Here is a 14,604-nt window from a genome sequence, read left to right as displayed (position 1 = left end):
TCATTGCTTCTCTCTGATCTTACACATCCAACATCTTCTTGGGGAGCCTCCCGAAGCCCTGTCTGTATATGGCCACCCTTCTAGTTCACAGTCCCGTCTCTCATTTCAGGGAGCTGGGAAGGAGGGACTTGTCATCCTTCAGTCGGTTCCTCCTTGCGATTGGATTCCAGCACAGTTGTGCCATCATCTCATCATGCCTCAGCCACTAGTTTCCTTTGTCTCATCTAAACTCCCACAAATCTGTCAGAGCTGGGACTTGAACCCAAGACAAACTCTTTCTTGGGAAGCATAGTTTTATTCTCTAAATGAAAAGACCTAGACGTTTTTTCCCCGTCCCATCCCTCCCTGTCCTCTCATGTCTCATCTCTCCCCTCTTCCTCTTCTCTCCTGTCTCCTGCTTTCAGCATCTCCTTCTCCATCTCCTTCTCCCCTGTGTTTCTACCTCTGCCACTCCCCATGCTGGGTCCCATTTGTGCAGATTACTCCCGATCTGTTTGATACTCCCGTGTCCTGACTCCCTGAGCTGGCTTGTTAAGGGTCTTGGACCCATTAGCATATTAGCAAAAGGAGTTTCCAGAGTGGTACCTGCTCAGCAGGTTCTCAAATAGGGACAGAGAAGTCCAACTCAGAGGAGCAGCTTGGGGGGGGGGGCTTCCTTTGGTCCCAGCTTATTCCAGGCTCCCTTGAACCTCCTTAAAGTCTGTGTTTTGGGGTTTATGGCATCTAGTTATATCCTGAATGTATATCCAACAGGGGTTGGACTTGTTCCGTGTCAGAATTGCTTTAGGAACCAAAAAGCTCAGGTGCCAAGTCTTCCCTTCAGGTAGAGTACTACCCCAAGAACATCTCTGAAGGACACAGGAGAAGCTGAATGCCCAGAGCTGGCTTCTCCTGGTAACCTCTGGTGCCGGGTCCAATGAGAGTGGAGCTGCTCAAGAGAAGCTACCGAAGGCTGGGGATATAGTTTACTTGGTATGTACCTTGTGTACCTGTGCCTAATGTACCTTGTGTTCAACACCCAGCATCATCACATAGCCCAGGCAGGGTGGTGCATGCCTATAATCCCAACACTCACAAGGTGAAGGCAGGATGCCAGACGTTCAAGTTCATTCTTGGTTACATAGCTTGTTCGAAGTTCCAAGATCACAGCAGCCTGTATCTTGTATATATATATATATATATATATATATATATATATATATATATATATATATATATATATATCACCCTATTTTTAAATAAATAAAGATGGCACTGGGGAGACGTGTATGCAGCTCAGGGGCTCCAGGATGAGGGAACGTTCATGAAACAGCAGTATTCTGCGGCTTTCTTGTTCCCTGTGGGTGGATCTCATTGACTTTTGCTCCACCACAGGAGACAGACACATGTATGAGTGAGAGCCTAGCATATGTTCCAATAGCCAAGCAGACATCTCCCAACAGAGGCCCAGAGAAGGAATTTCCCAAATCCCTTCTCCCTATCTTTGTTCACCTATTGTTGCTACTGTTGTGGGATTTGTAGGAATAAAAATCCACATCAAAGGAGACAAGTGAATGTTCCCAAATTTCCATGTGCTTTATCTTCAAATGCCCTCAATGCTGCCCTGTGGTTCTTTCTGAGCCCTTGGATCAGCACTGTGAGAGCACCCCTTTCCTTGCTATAGTGAGGATTGTATAGTTCACTGACCTTGAACTTCTGTCTCATCCCACTGCACAAACCCGTCCTCAAGGCAAGAACCCTGTCTTTTCCATTGCTGTGTTCCTAGTGTCTAGTGTAAAGAGTAGAGCGAATGGCAGTACTCAACTGAACGCATTAGTGTGTGAATACCAGAGAAAGCTGACCAGAGAGAAATAGTCCCCTTTGCACATTTAGACAAACACGTATCACACTAACTCCCGGAAAACAAACTTCTCATAGATCCTGCTAATGATGTTAATACACACAAAACAAGCACCTGATAGTTAATTCATTCCCTGAGTGCTTCAGTGATTGAGAACAGGAGTAGTATAATTTGTCTACACAGAAAAAAACCTTAGTCTCATCCCAGCACTATACCCCAATCCTAAACACCCTGGATCTTTGCTTCTCCGTTTAGTGGTACCACATTGGTTTGGGGGGGCTCTGATTTACTGCCAAGCCACTTGATTTTGGGTGATTCCTCTTCATCCCTTTCTCTCAAGCCTCCATAGGCTCAATGCACGCCCCACCCACAGTGAGCCATGTGGGTGGACCTCCCAGAAAGGGCCAATTCCTTTTCTACCAACTCAAATGGAGTTAGCCAATGGCACACAAGGCACCATACGACTGGAGTGGAGCCTGAACTCCCTGCTCACCCTACCCTTTCCCCCAGGTCCTTCCCATTCCTTCTCATCATGGGAGGAAGAGTAACAGCATACTCTATGAACTTGACCAGGGACAACCCCAGGGTTGGGGAAGGGATTCTCCCCACCCAGCCTCCAGCTGTGTCTGGTTGTGGTAGAACCAGCAGAGTCACAGGAGCATTTGCCTGGCGCCATCTCCATGCCTGTCTAATACAGGAAGTTGTTATTTGAAGATAAGGGAAACCACAGTCAATTGCTTCCTCCGTAATCTGATACAGCCTCGAAACTGTGGGAGACTACAGGCTAGGTTAGAGGCTCTGTAACTCAGCTGAGCAGAAACCCAGCAGGACTGTGAGCTCAGGAGTTAATGCAACTCTAGACTCAGACAGGTACTTCCGGCTGCATGAGAAGGGGGTATGTTTCCTGTCCATGGACCAACGGATACTTACTTTGATGGCAGAGGGACAACAAAATACCCACCTCTTCCATGCCCTGTCCACCCACTCCCTCTGCAAATCAGACCTCTTCTAGTTCCCCCAAGCATACCAGCTCTCTCTGGCTCTTCCCAGAAAGCATTTCCCTCCCCTGCCAACTCCTCATTGTTGAGTTTGTACAAATGTCTGTGGACAACAGAGTCAAGGTCAGATGGGCATTAGGGTGAAGTTACCATTCCCAGGATCATTGGAAGTTCCTTTTCCTGGAGTACACCTTTCCCTCAAAGGGTTCTGTGGTGGCCTAAATGAGAAATGTCCCCATAGGCTCATGTATTTGAACACTTGGTCGCAAGCCATTGGTGCTGTTTGAGGAGGTTTGGGGGTCTCTAAGAGGTGGAGCCTTGTTGGAAGAAGTGCATCATTAGGGGTGGCCTCTGAGAGTTTATAGCCTGCCCTCCACTTCCCGTTCACTCTCTGTTTCTCTGTGTGCAATTGAACATGTGATCTCTCAGCTCCCGCTCTGGCAGCCTGCTGCCATGCCTCCCCGGTTATGATCTTCCCCTTTAGAATCATAAGCCCAAATTAACTCTTCTTTGTAGAAGTTTCCTTGGTCGTGGTGTTTTATCACAGCAACAGAAAAGTAACAAACACAGCTCACTAATTCTTGGGTTTTCCAGAATTAGTCCTGGCTCCATAGGAACACCCGCTCTTCCACCCACTTGCTTCTCTTCAACCCATCTGAGCTAAGGCTGAACTGACTGTTCGGGAAAGTGGACACACTGAAGAGGAGCACAGGTCTGCAGATCTGGCTCATGCCTGGCCAGGGGCTGCACGAGAGGTCCCTTGAAGGGACTCTGGCCAGCTTGAGTGTGGCAAGCAGGACTCTGGCAGCCTTGCTTGAACTCAAGTGAACTTCACTCCTATGAGCTCTCTGCACTCTCAGAAATAAACTGCTGCCCTGATGAAAGCTGGCTGTCGCATGAGACTTCAGTAGGTCTCGTTTCTTGGCGCCATTCTCCCAGCTGCCTCCTAACAGGGGTCATGTTATTGTTCTGGTTGTTCATCCAAACTGAGGCTGTCTTATGTAAGGCCACTCCCCAGGGCTAGCACGCTGGCAAATGGCAAGAGGCAGTATTTGAAAGAGAGCCAATTGCATGCATTTATTCCTAATTCCATATTCCCTGATACCACTCACATCAGTATCGTAACATTAACGCCACAGGACTGTTTACACCAAAGCAATGGGTAAGTGCTGCACATTGGGCCATTTCTGCCCCTCCACCAGCTCTCAGATGGAGTTGTCAAATAATATATAAAACGACCTGCTAAAATGGAATTGTCGATAAAAAACGAACTACTCCCTATGATAAGCAAATGGGATACATCTAAAATTAAAATTTAATGGATGTCCTGGATTTTTATTGTCAAACACAACAACTTCACTCGGAGAACTCTTACTAACACATACATGCTCCTTCCCATCATTCTGCAGTACATCTTTATCACTAACATTCAACTAGTGCATTAGGATTCTAATGTCAGACATCTAATGACATATTTAGGGGAGCTTATAGGTTCTTAAAATGTTCATTTATTGACTGTGATGGTTAGTGGTCGTCAGCTTGACAGAACCAGGAATTACCTGGGATATGGGCCTCTGGGAATGTGGGAGTGTATCTTGAGATAGAAAAACCTACTCTATCAAAACACAGTCCAGGCATAGAGGCAAGTGAGAATTCTGCAGGCTTATGAGAACACTCCAAGAAAACAGGACAAGAGTCTTGTAACCTCATTTTCTTCAAAACACTAAATTGTTCCTGGAATATGTTTTCACACTTGCTCCAGGTGTAGCAGACATGAGTGAGTTTACTTCGGATTACTCATTACTTCTTGCCCTTGCTAGTCAGTTAAATGTTTAAACTGTCCTTTGTGTGCTTCCATGGAAAAACATGTTTTTGTCACACGCCTTTTTGTCTTCATTATTGCACACAGCTTGAACTCGAGTGAACTTCACTCCTATGAGCTCTCTGCACTCTCAGAAATAAACTGTCTGCTGCTCTGACTAAAGCTGGCTGTCGCATGAGACCAGTCGGCCTCGTTTTTCGGCGCCATTCTCCCAGGTCCCAGCACCTCTGGACGGTCACTACGGGTGTCACCATTTCTTGGGTGGAATCCTGGGCTGCAGAGCTGGAGAAAGGGAACTGAACAGCATGCATGCCCTCACTAGCTCTCTTCTTCATGACCAGATGTGAGACACCCTGCTGCGGCTTCAAGGCCCTGCTGCCTTTCTTGCCCACCATCGTAGACTGCACCTCGACTCATGAGCTAGAACAAACCCTTCTCCCCTAAACTGCGTTTATCAGGGTATTTTATCACAGCAATGGGAAATGAAACTAAGACGTTGGCCCTAATTTGAAGATGAATGCCTGCCATATCACATAACCAAAAGCAAGACCGGGAGGAAAGTGTTTATTCAGCCTACACTTCCACATCATAGTCCATCACTGAGGGAAGTCAGGACTGGATCTTACACAGGACAGGAACCTGGAGGCAGGAGCTGATGCAGAGGCCATGGAGGAGTGCTGCTTACTGCCTTGCTCCTTATGGTTTGCTCAGCCTGCTTTCTTATAGAACTCAGGACCACCCGCCCAGGGATGGCACCACACACAATGGGTTGGACCTTCCCCCATCAATCACTAATTGAGAAAATGCCCTACAGGCTAGCCTACAGCCTGATTTTATGGAGGCATTTTCCCAACTGAGGCTCCCTCTTCCCAGACGACTCTAGCTTACGTCAAGCTGGTATAAACTCAGCCAGCATAATGTCGGCCTACACTTCAGGAAAGTACTGCTCATGCCTCATGGTGAATCTTAGCAGCACAGGAAACCAAAAGAAGACTCTACTAGTTATTTTCCTCTTGGTGTGATTAAAAACCCCGTGATGAAGAAAGGGTTTATCTGGGGCTTATGTTCCAGGGGGATAAGGGTTCATCACCACGATGGTGGGAAGGCAGGCATGGAGGCAGGACCAGCTGGAAGCTCACATCTCATACCACAAGCAGCTGGCGGAGAGAGATTAAGTTGGGAATGGAAGATGGCTTTTGAAGCCTCAAAGCCTGCCCTTGGTGACAGTGACACACTTCTTCCAGCAAGGCCACACCTCCTAACCTTCCCCAAACATTGACACCAACTGTCCATAATGTATTCAAATGCCTAAGAATATGGGGAATATCCCATTCAAAATGTCGCAAAGCCTCTCACAGGCACCTTTGAGGAGAGTAAGGTGAGGGACATCTCCATTGAACCCCTCAGGGGAAGGCTGGGAACGATTCTATGTAGATTCTGCTTTGTGTCTGATTCAGTGTCAGAAAGGGGTCCCTATATTTCAGGAAGCTATTGCTTAGACTTGGAGATGGCAGGTGGGCCTTGGGAACCATCCTTTAATGGGTCGAATATGAAACACTCCTGGGTTGAATATGAAACACTCCTGAAGGTCTCATGTGTTTGAACCCTTGGGCTCCAAGTAGTGGTGACACTTTAGGATGTTGTAGAAACCTGGGGACAGTGGCCTAGCTGAAAGAAGTGGGTTGCCAGGGCTGAGGCTTGAAGGAGACAGCTACCCTGGCTCCAGCCTGGGCCCTGTGCTCTCTGAGCTGCGGTATTGCAGCAACAGTGAGCTCCCACCACTCGGGCTAGCCCGCTCCACCAGGTCTTCCCCACCGTGATGAAACGGTGAGTCAGTGTAAATCCCACTCCCTCGAGTGTCTTCTGTCGAGTGCTTGGCTCCATCATGAGAAGAGCAGTAGATATAAGTTCTAAGATCCTGCCAGAGGGAGCCAGAGTCCAGGATGGTGGCTGCGAGGACAGCTGTGGATACAGAGAAGGGAGTCCTCTGGCTTGCTCATAAACGCACATACTTCTTAACAGCCGTTACAAAAAGAACTTGGAAATATACTCAAAAGAAACGGAAAGGGCAGTTAATCATTATCATATTAATGATTATCCTAGGGTTAATTACATGTGTATGAGTGTGAGTATCATTCCTACTTTGGATAGGTGACAATTTCTTATACAATGTAAGGAAAGCATGAACCATAAAGGGAAATATCAATCATTAGAGTGCACCTGGCTTAAACATAGGAACTTCCATTCACCAAAAGACACCTTTAAGAAAGTGAGAAGGGGCCTGTCCCTGGCGCTTAACTGGCTCTGGGGAACCTGTTCCTCAGGCTGGATTACTTCACCCAGCCTTTCGGCAGGGGGAGGAGCTCAACTTGACGTGCCATGCTGTCTGTTTTCAAGGCCATGGGAGGCCTGCCCCTTTCTGAATGGAGACAGTAGTGGGTGGGGAGGGGGGTAGAATGGGAGGAGAGGAGGGAGGGAGAACTGTGGTCGGTATGTAAGGTAAATGAAAAAAATGTTAATTAAATAAAATTAGATCTTAAAAATAAACATTACAAAAGTGAAAAGTGGGACTAGGTAGTTTAGTTGCTAAGAGTACTTGCTACTCTTGTAGAAGAGGACCCAGGTTCTGTTTCCTGCACCCACATGACAGCTTACAACCATCTGTAACTCCATTCCAGTGGATCTGATGCCTTCTTCTGGCCTCTGCAAGCACTGAATGCATGTGACATCCATGCATACCCTCTGACACACATGCAAATACATAAAATTAAAAAAAAAACCAGAAAAGTGTATAAAAATAGAAAGGTATGTGTAAAAAGTTTAATAGAAAGGTGTAGGAGTAAATATTTGTAATTTATTTGACCAAAAATATGGAAAGCAAACCTATGGTTATTAAGGAAAAAAAGACAGCACCCCAATAACCACCTTAAATAGGTATCGATGCAAAGTCTTTTTCTTCATCCCCTAAGAACTGAGAAGCTGCACTGCCTCCCAGTCACACTCTGCCCAGTTTCTTCCTGGGCTCCAGCCTGCCACAGAGTGGCAGTGTTTTACCCAAGAGTCATTTAACAGACTTCACAATAAGGCCTTGGCTAAGCCAGTTATGACATGCGGAGTGCTTTTGACTGCCCTTGAGCTCCCATTAAACTGTCTCAGACACAAACCCCAGGCAGTAACACCTCCTGCCCTGACCTATTGCCGGAGGATGATTAAAGAGTGGGAAAACCGCTTTCAGAGGTATAGAAGCCAGAGAGCCGCACATCTGACGGCCCAGGAAGGGACCACTGCTGAGGAAGAGCCAGACAACAGAAAGCCATCCAAGGTCCCCAGTGTCAGCTCTCCCTTAGTAGCTCAAGATTTCCCATACCGGAAAGAGGACTTCTGTATTGCGTCACCTCTGGGGTGAGTATGGCTTGGGTACCCAGTCCTTTCCTAGGTGTCCTCAAGCCTAGTTAATGTAGAACTACCACCTGTGGGTTTCTCACCATGAGAAGAAACTAGAAAGGCCCTTTCCAGTGTTCTAACTCATTGCCCCCCTGCCTTCCAGGATATGGACGGCATTCTACAAATCAGACCCACGCATTGCCCTTGGAAAATATTCTCCGATGGAACAAGAGATCCTGGTAAGTGCCCCCAAGTTTGCATGGACTGAGTCCCTCTAGAGTCTGCTTGCAGAGGTAAGGGGACTCCCAGGGTTCAAAATCCACCAATCACATCCGTTTCCACAATAGCTCCTGCTGGCTGTGTCCTACTGGTAGATTTCACTCTCTGAACATCCCAGTCAGGAGTTCAGTCATAAGCAGGGCTGGAAGGATGGCTCAGAGGGTGAGTACCCTTGCTGTGCAAGCATGAAGGCCTGCACTTGAATCCTTAGCACCTATATAAAAATGCCAGGCATGGCTGCGTATACTGTAACCCTGGCACTGGGAGCAGAGACCGGTGGACCCTGGGAGATTGCTGGCCAGGCAGCCTAAACAAAATGGCAAGTTTCTAGTTCTGTGAGAGACTGTGTCTCAAAGGAATGTGGAGGGAAGTGGTAGGGGAAGGCACCTGATGTCTCTGTCTGGTCTCTGAATGCATATGCACAGGACATACACCCTCCCCCTACATGTTGGCAATACTTACACCAAACGGAAACACACACTAAAAAACACTGTGTTTTACGTAACTGTGATAATAAATTACGAAACTGCCATTTCTTCAGTACTTACCTGGCACTGTGTTGTACTTTGAGTGTGACACGTGTCCCATAGGCTCGAGTGTTTTAACCCTTGGTCTTTCAATACCACACGAGCTCTGCACAGATGGCGCCCATCAACATTTAGTCACGGTAGGCGAGCGTCTCCCAAGGCCTCACCTCTCTCTAGGCAGTTAATAGTGGGGGCGGGGGCAGAGAAGTCATTTTCTTCGGTGATGTAACCACTGGTAAGCTGCCCGTGCCCCAGGGAAAAACCTTCTACCAAGGCTCATGTGAACAACGCGAATTAGAGGTGGTGGGTCACAGAGAAACCAAAAGAAAAAGAAAAAAAAGACACGAAAAGAGGACTTGTATGGGAAGAGAAGAAATTCGGTGGGACCGAGAGAGGGATGAGAGCAAGTAACGGGTGAAGATGTTCATTATACACCTGCATGGAACTGTCAAAAGATAAACATCGGGAGCTGGAAAGATAGCCTAACCTGCTCTTTCAGAGTTCAGTTCCCAGCACCCAAGTCAGGCAACTTACAACTGCACATAACTGTAGCTCCACGGTATCCAACATCCTCTTCTAGCCTCCACAGTTACCTGCATACACGTGTGCAAACACACACACACACACACACACACACACACACACACACACTTGAAAACAAAGTTAATCTTTTTAAAAAAATAGTCAAAAAAATGAAAAGGGAAAAAACAGAAATAAGGATAAGCTGCAAACCTCAGTGATAAAGACAAAGCTTCCAGGTCCTCAGCTCTTCTTTTGGGCATTGGGTTACACTTTGAGCGTGAAGTGTCCCCAGAAGTTCATGCCTTTCGACACAGGGCTCTCAGTTAGTGGCACAGTTGTGGAACTTTTAGGAGGCGAGGTCTAGCTGAAGAAGGATGGGGTCACTAAGAGGGTGGGCCTTCTGGATTTTGCCTGGCCTTGGCTCCTGTCCTGATCCCCTGAGATGGAGGCAAGCTGCTCCATGCCCCCACCACCATGGAGCCACCTGCCACCGTGTCCTCCCTACCTTGACAAACTGTGTCCCCTTCTTCCCTTAGGCTCCTTCTTGCAGGGTGTTATTTAGTCACAGTGATACGAAAACCACACACACACACACACACACACACACACACATGCATGCACTCACACACGCACTCACACATGCACTCACACGCACTAGTTGCTCTCATACACATCATCTTTTGAGATTCACAATACCCTTTGTAAGGTCAATAAAATGATTCTAAATTCACGGTGGATAGAAGGAGAGCCGGGCTTTGAACCCAGGCCTATGTGATCCCCAAGGTCTACCCGCTTTCCTATTTAATAAGGGATTCAATGCTCTTAGCAGTGGAGAGGAATCAGCCACTAGCTAATTCTTTCCACGGTGGCTGCCTACCCCTAGGTATTGAGATTTTTTAACCATCTTTTTCTCTGTGTTCAGCATCTCGGTGGCGTTCACACCATAGCAACAAGAAGATATTTGGCTGACCAGCAGAGGAAAGAGTGGAGGATGCTGAGAAAACTGCAGGCACAGTCATCAGACTACAAAATGGCAAAAAAATATAGAAAAGAGTCCTCTTCTCCTTGTACTGTGTGTGGACCCCCAGAAAAAATATGGACAGCAAAGGTGGTCATACCTGCGGAGGAGTTTAAAATGCCCCACCGAGAGGTGATCGACATCGACAAACATATAAAAAGAATGCAGCTCGCACGAGCCCTGAGAAACAAGCAGCTTTCTCCATACCTCGAACGGCTCCGGAGTGCCACTTTGCTGTCTGGAGCAGAGCCGGGTACCACAGGAACAGTCAAGTCCAGGGAAGAGGGGGGCAACTTTGACAGGGATAGCTCTGATAAAGCCAGTCAAGAGGAGAAAGGGGAGGTGGAGTTCAAACCCACAAACCCACGAGAAATCACAATGAACGTAATTTTCAAGTCAGAAGAACCCAAAGGGTGTTTGGTATGTCATCGGAATGATCGGAAAACTTTCCTCCCTGTGAAGAAACAGGAGCGGTGCATCACGGGCCTGACGAACAGAAACCTCTTCCCCATCACTGGCTTTCCTGGAGACCTGATGCTCATGAACCAGGATTTTATATCACGGGGAATCCACCCGAGTGACGCCATTAAGATCTACTGGCTGCCAGAAGAGGATACCCGCAAGGCACTCAAGCACAGGGCAGCTCGCTGCCCCTATTGAAGCTAGAGAGCCCAGAGCATAAGCAAGTGTCCTGCTCTTCATTTCTCCTGCACACCGTGTCCCAGGGTCCTTCCTCTCTGCTCTTCTTTTGAGCTCCTTGGCTTCTCCTGCTCTGTCTCCACGGTGTCTCCAAGATGAGACCCTGCTGCTAAGGCTTCCTTGTTTCCAGCAACTCTTGAGTTTAGCTCCCACCTCACCACATCCATAAGTTCTAAATGATGATGATGGGCATGCCCCCACTGGCCAGGCTGTTTTCCTGATCCTGGGTATTCACTCTAAAACTGAAGTTGCCCATCAAATACCGAGTCCTGGCACTAAGAGGCAATCCAAAATGTGAGTGACAGGAAATGGATTCTCAGCCTCCTCCAAAGTATCTCCTGGCTCAACCAGAGCTTTGGGCATAGATAGGAACTTCAGCTTTTGGTGGGGAGGGACATCTGGAGCAAATGAAGGGGTTTCCCTCCAATGACAAAGCTCTGATGTTTCCTGCATGTGTGTCTATGTATCACATATGTGCCTGGTGCCCATGGAGGCCGGAAGAGAGTGTTGGATCCCCTGGCATTAGTGTTAGAAATGGTTGTGAGCCACCATGGAGTTGCTGGGACTCAAATCCAGGTCTTCTGGAAGAACAACCAGAGCTCTTAATTGCTGAGCCATCATTCCAACCCCTTACTTTTTGTTTTTAATACAGGATCTCACTAAGTTGTCCAGACTGAACTGCCTTTCCTTTCCAAGTAACTCGGATTTTAAACTTATGCCTCCAGGCCCAGCTTGTAATCTGTTTTTGACTAGTGGAAAATAAAAGAAATTCAACATCCACACACACACAAGTACATTCACATTTGCGTGTGCATGTGCACACACACACACAACACACACACACACATAAAGAAGGCATCTTCCCTGTGACAGGAAATCTCCTCTTAACCCCTTCCTTCTCTTGCACTAAAGAAGTGAGACATTTTCACTTGGAGGAGAGTCTCTTACAGCCTCTCTGTCATGGGACTTCTTTGTATTGAGCAAACTACAAAATTCTGAAGTTGAACAGTGAGTGGAGAGTCTTAGGGAATAGAGAGGGTTCAGGAATTACATACTACCTATCCTTGTCAATACCCAAACGAAGGCTACAGACACTCATCCTGAGGAGGGCCTGGCTCCAGCAACAGGGAGAAGTCAGCCTGGTGGCTTGGGACTATGTGTGAGACACTGCTGAAATCTGTCTCCTCACCTTGAGTGACACTGGCCAGGGTGAAGCTTCTGGGGGTTCCACCAGGCCCCCTGGGTGGTCTAGAAAAGGAGAGTAAAGTGACTAGAGACATTTGCCTTTCTCAACAAGGCTCTGGGAAACAATAGCTCCTTCTTTTCTATCCTGAAAGTTTCCAAGGAAGAATATGCTGTGGATATCACTCTGTATAAATAAAATACTGATTGGCCAGTAGCCAGGCAGGAAGTATAGGTGGGACAAACAGAGAAGAGATTCTAGAAACAGGAAGGCTGAGTACCAACATGTAAGATATGGGTAAGCCACAAGCCACGTGGCAACTTATAGATTAATAGAAATGGGTTAATTTAAGATATAAGAACAGTTAGCAAGAAGCCTGCCATGGCCATACAGTTTATAAGCAATATAAGTCTCTGTGTGTTTACTTGGTTGGGTCTGAGCGGCTATGGGACTGGCGAGCAAGAGAGATTTGTCCTGACTGTGGACCAGACAGGACCAGAAAAATTTTAGCTACAAGAATAACTAGTTGACCATGGTCGAACATGACTTCCTGCTTGAGGAGGTTTCCAGCCTCCTCTAATATACGGGCCTCAGGCCTGGGAGGTGAGACAGTCTAGGAATCTGAAGACAGGTGAGTAACTGAGACTAAAGGCCTTGCCTGCATTCACTAGATTTCAACAGCAGAACCAGGGCCAGCTCCCACTCCCCTGACTGATTTATACAAGAACCCTTTGAATGTCACTCTAGCTACAGAAACAAGCTAAGATTTTGGAACAGCAAAGATCTAGGAGCTGATCCCTTGGGAGTAGGGTTGTCCAAATGGACAGACATGTATCTCCATTTATTACATATCACACTAGGATCCTCATGGTTCATTCCCATGGCAGTGTCCATGGTTACAAAGTTGACGATACAAGCCCTTGTACATGAATATTCATAGCATATTTCCTTAAAGTAGCCTCAAAAGTGGAAATAACCAAAATGCCCCTATGATGATGGAAGGTAAAATGAAAGTGGCAATGTTCATGCAATAAAGTATTTCTCAGGTGTGTGAAAGTAGGAACTGATCAAGATCCAATCATGAACATAGAAATATCATGCTAAGCAAATGAAGCCAGCCATGAACGACCACACACTTTGTGCTTCTGTTTATGTGTAATGCCCATAAGAGCTAAATTCAGAGTTAGAAAAGAGGTTTGTGGTTACTGAAGTCTGGCGTGACGGTAGGAGCAAATGAGGACTGAGTTGTGATGGATTTGGTATTTCTTTTGGAAGGGATGAAGGCTGACTATGGCTGACTGTGATGATGCTGGACCATTCTGCCAATAGTCTAAAGATCCGTGGGTTATAAGCGTCAAGTGGGTGGACTGCATGGTATGTAAATTATATATCAATAAAACTGGCACATAAGATATTAAATGACATTAATGACATGACTAAATTAGTAAAACAATGGAGTCCGAGGGGGAAAGCGGCACATGTGGTCGAAAGCAGCTGAATCCCTCCATTTGTAGATCTCAGCAACTGGCCTGAGCTCTGCTGAAGATATAGGAGAGAAAGAAGGACCCAAGACCCAGGTGGGTGGACTCCCTTTCCTCTCCCAGTGGTAGATGAGCCCCACAACAGAACACTGATAGACCGTGGGCTTCCCATCCCATCCATTCTCTGCGTCCATGATGTTATTTTTATTTAGGGCGGGGCTGCTTAACAAGACTGAAGTTCCCATCCTCACCCCTCCCCGATGTCTGACAACAGTGGACCTTGTCCTAGGATGCATGCTGTGCTATGCCATTCTGACCTCAGAACGGAGCAGGCTGGGCCCATAGCAAGACCACTGCTGCCTCCACGCAAGAGCAGGAAGAAAGAACTCACCGTGTAAAGCTTATCCTCGGGGAAATGCTGAGGTATCAGCCTAACTGCGCAGATAGGAGCTTCTGGTCCCAGGCATGTCCCGCATTCTCTCCTCTCTCCTCTTGTTCCTCTCTATCTAGATTCCTCTTTCTATCTATTCTCTCTGCATGGCAGTCCCACCTCTGCCCCTCCTGCCTAGCTACTGGCCATTTAGCTCTTTATTAGACCAACCAGGTGCCTTAGGCAGGCAAGGTGAACAAATGCAATACATCTTTACATAGTTAAACAAATGCAGCATAAACAAAAGCAACACATCTTTACACAGTTAAGGTAATATTCCACAGCATAAACAGATGTAACACATCTTTGTCCAGTGAGAATAGAATATTTCACAACACATGGCCGTGGCTGCCTGGGGGGACACAAAAAGGATTGTGTTTTCCAGAGACACCCAGAAGTCAAAGTTTGGGTATTCCATGTC

General features: G+C 47.0%; 1 protein-coding gene across 1 annotated transcript; it reads left to right on the top strand.

Annotated features, from left to right (window-relative positions):
• The first annotated feature begins 7,806 nt into the window (after window positions 1-7,806).
• On the top strand, window positions 7,807-11,072 carry C1H10orf120 (chromosome 1 C10orf120 homolog). Its single transcript, XM_006976970.4, has 3 exons — window positions 7,807-8,062; window positions 8,208-8,283; window positions 10,295-11,072. Exons 1-3 carry the CDS (start codon window positions 7,866-7,868, stop codon window positions 11,048-11,050), a joined length of 1,029 nt encoding a protein of 342 aa, XP_006977032.1. The 5' UTR covers window positions 7,807-7,865; the 3' UTR covers window positions 11,051-11,072.
• The last annotated feature ends 3,532 nt before the right edge of the window (window positions 11,073-14,604 follow it).

This window comes from Peromyscus maniculatus, chromosome 1 (assembly GCF_049852395.1).
Source record: "Peromyscus maniculatus bairdii isolate BWxNUB_F1_BW_parent chromosome 1, HU_Pman_BW_mat_3.1, whole genome shotgun sequence".
Lineage (NCBI taxonomy): Eukaryota > Metazoa > Chordata > Mammalia > Rodentia > Cricetidae > Peromyscus > Peromyscus maniculatus.
Note: the sequence above shows the minus strand (reverse complement) of the source record. Positions and strands in the feature narration are given on the sequence as shown.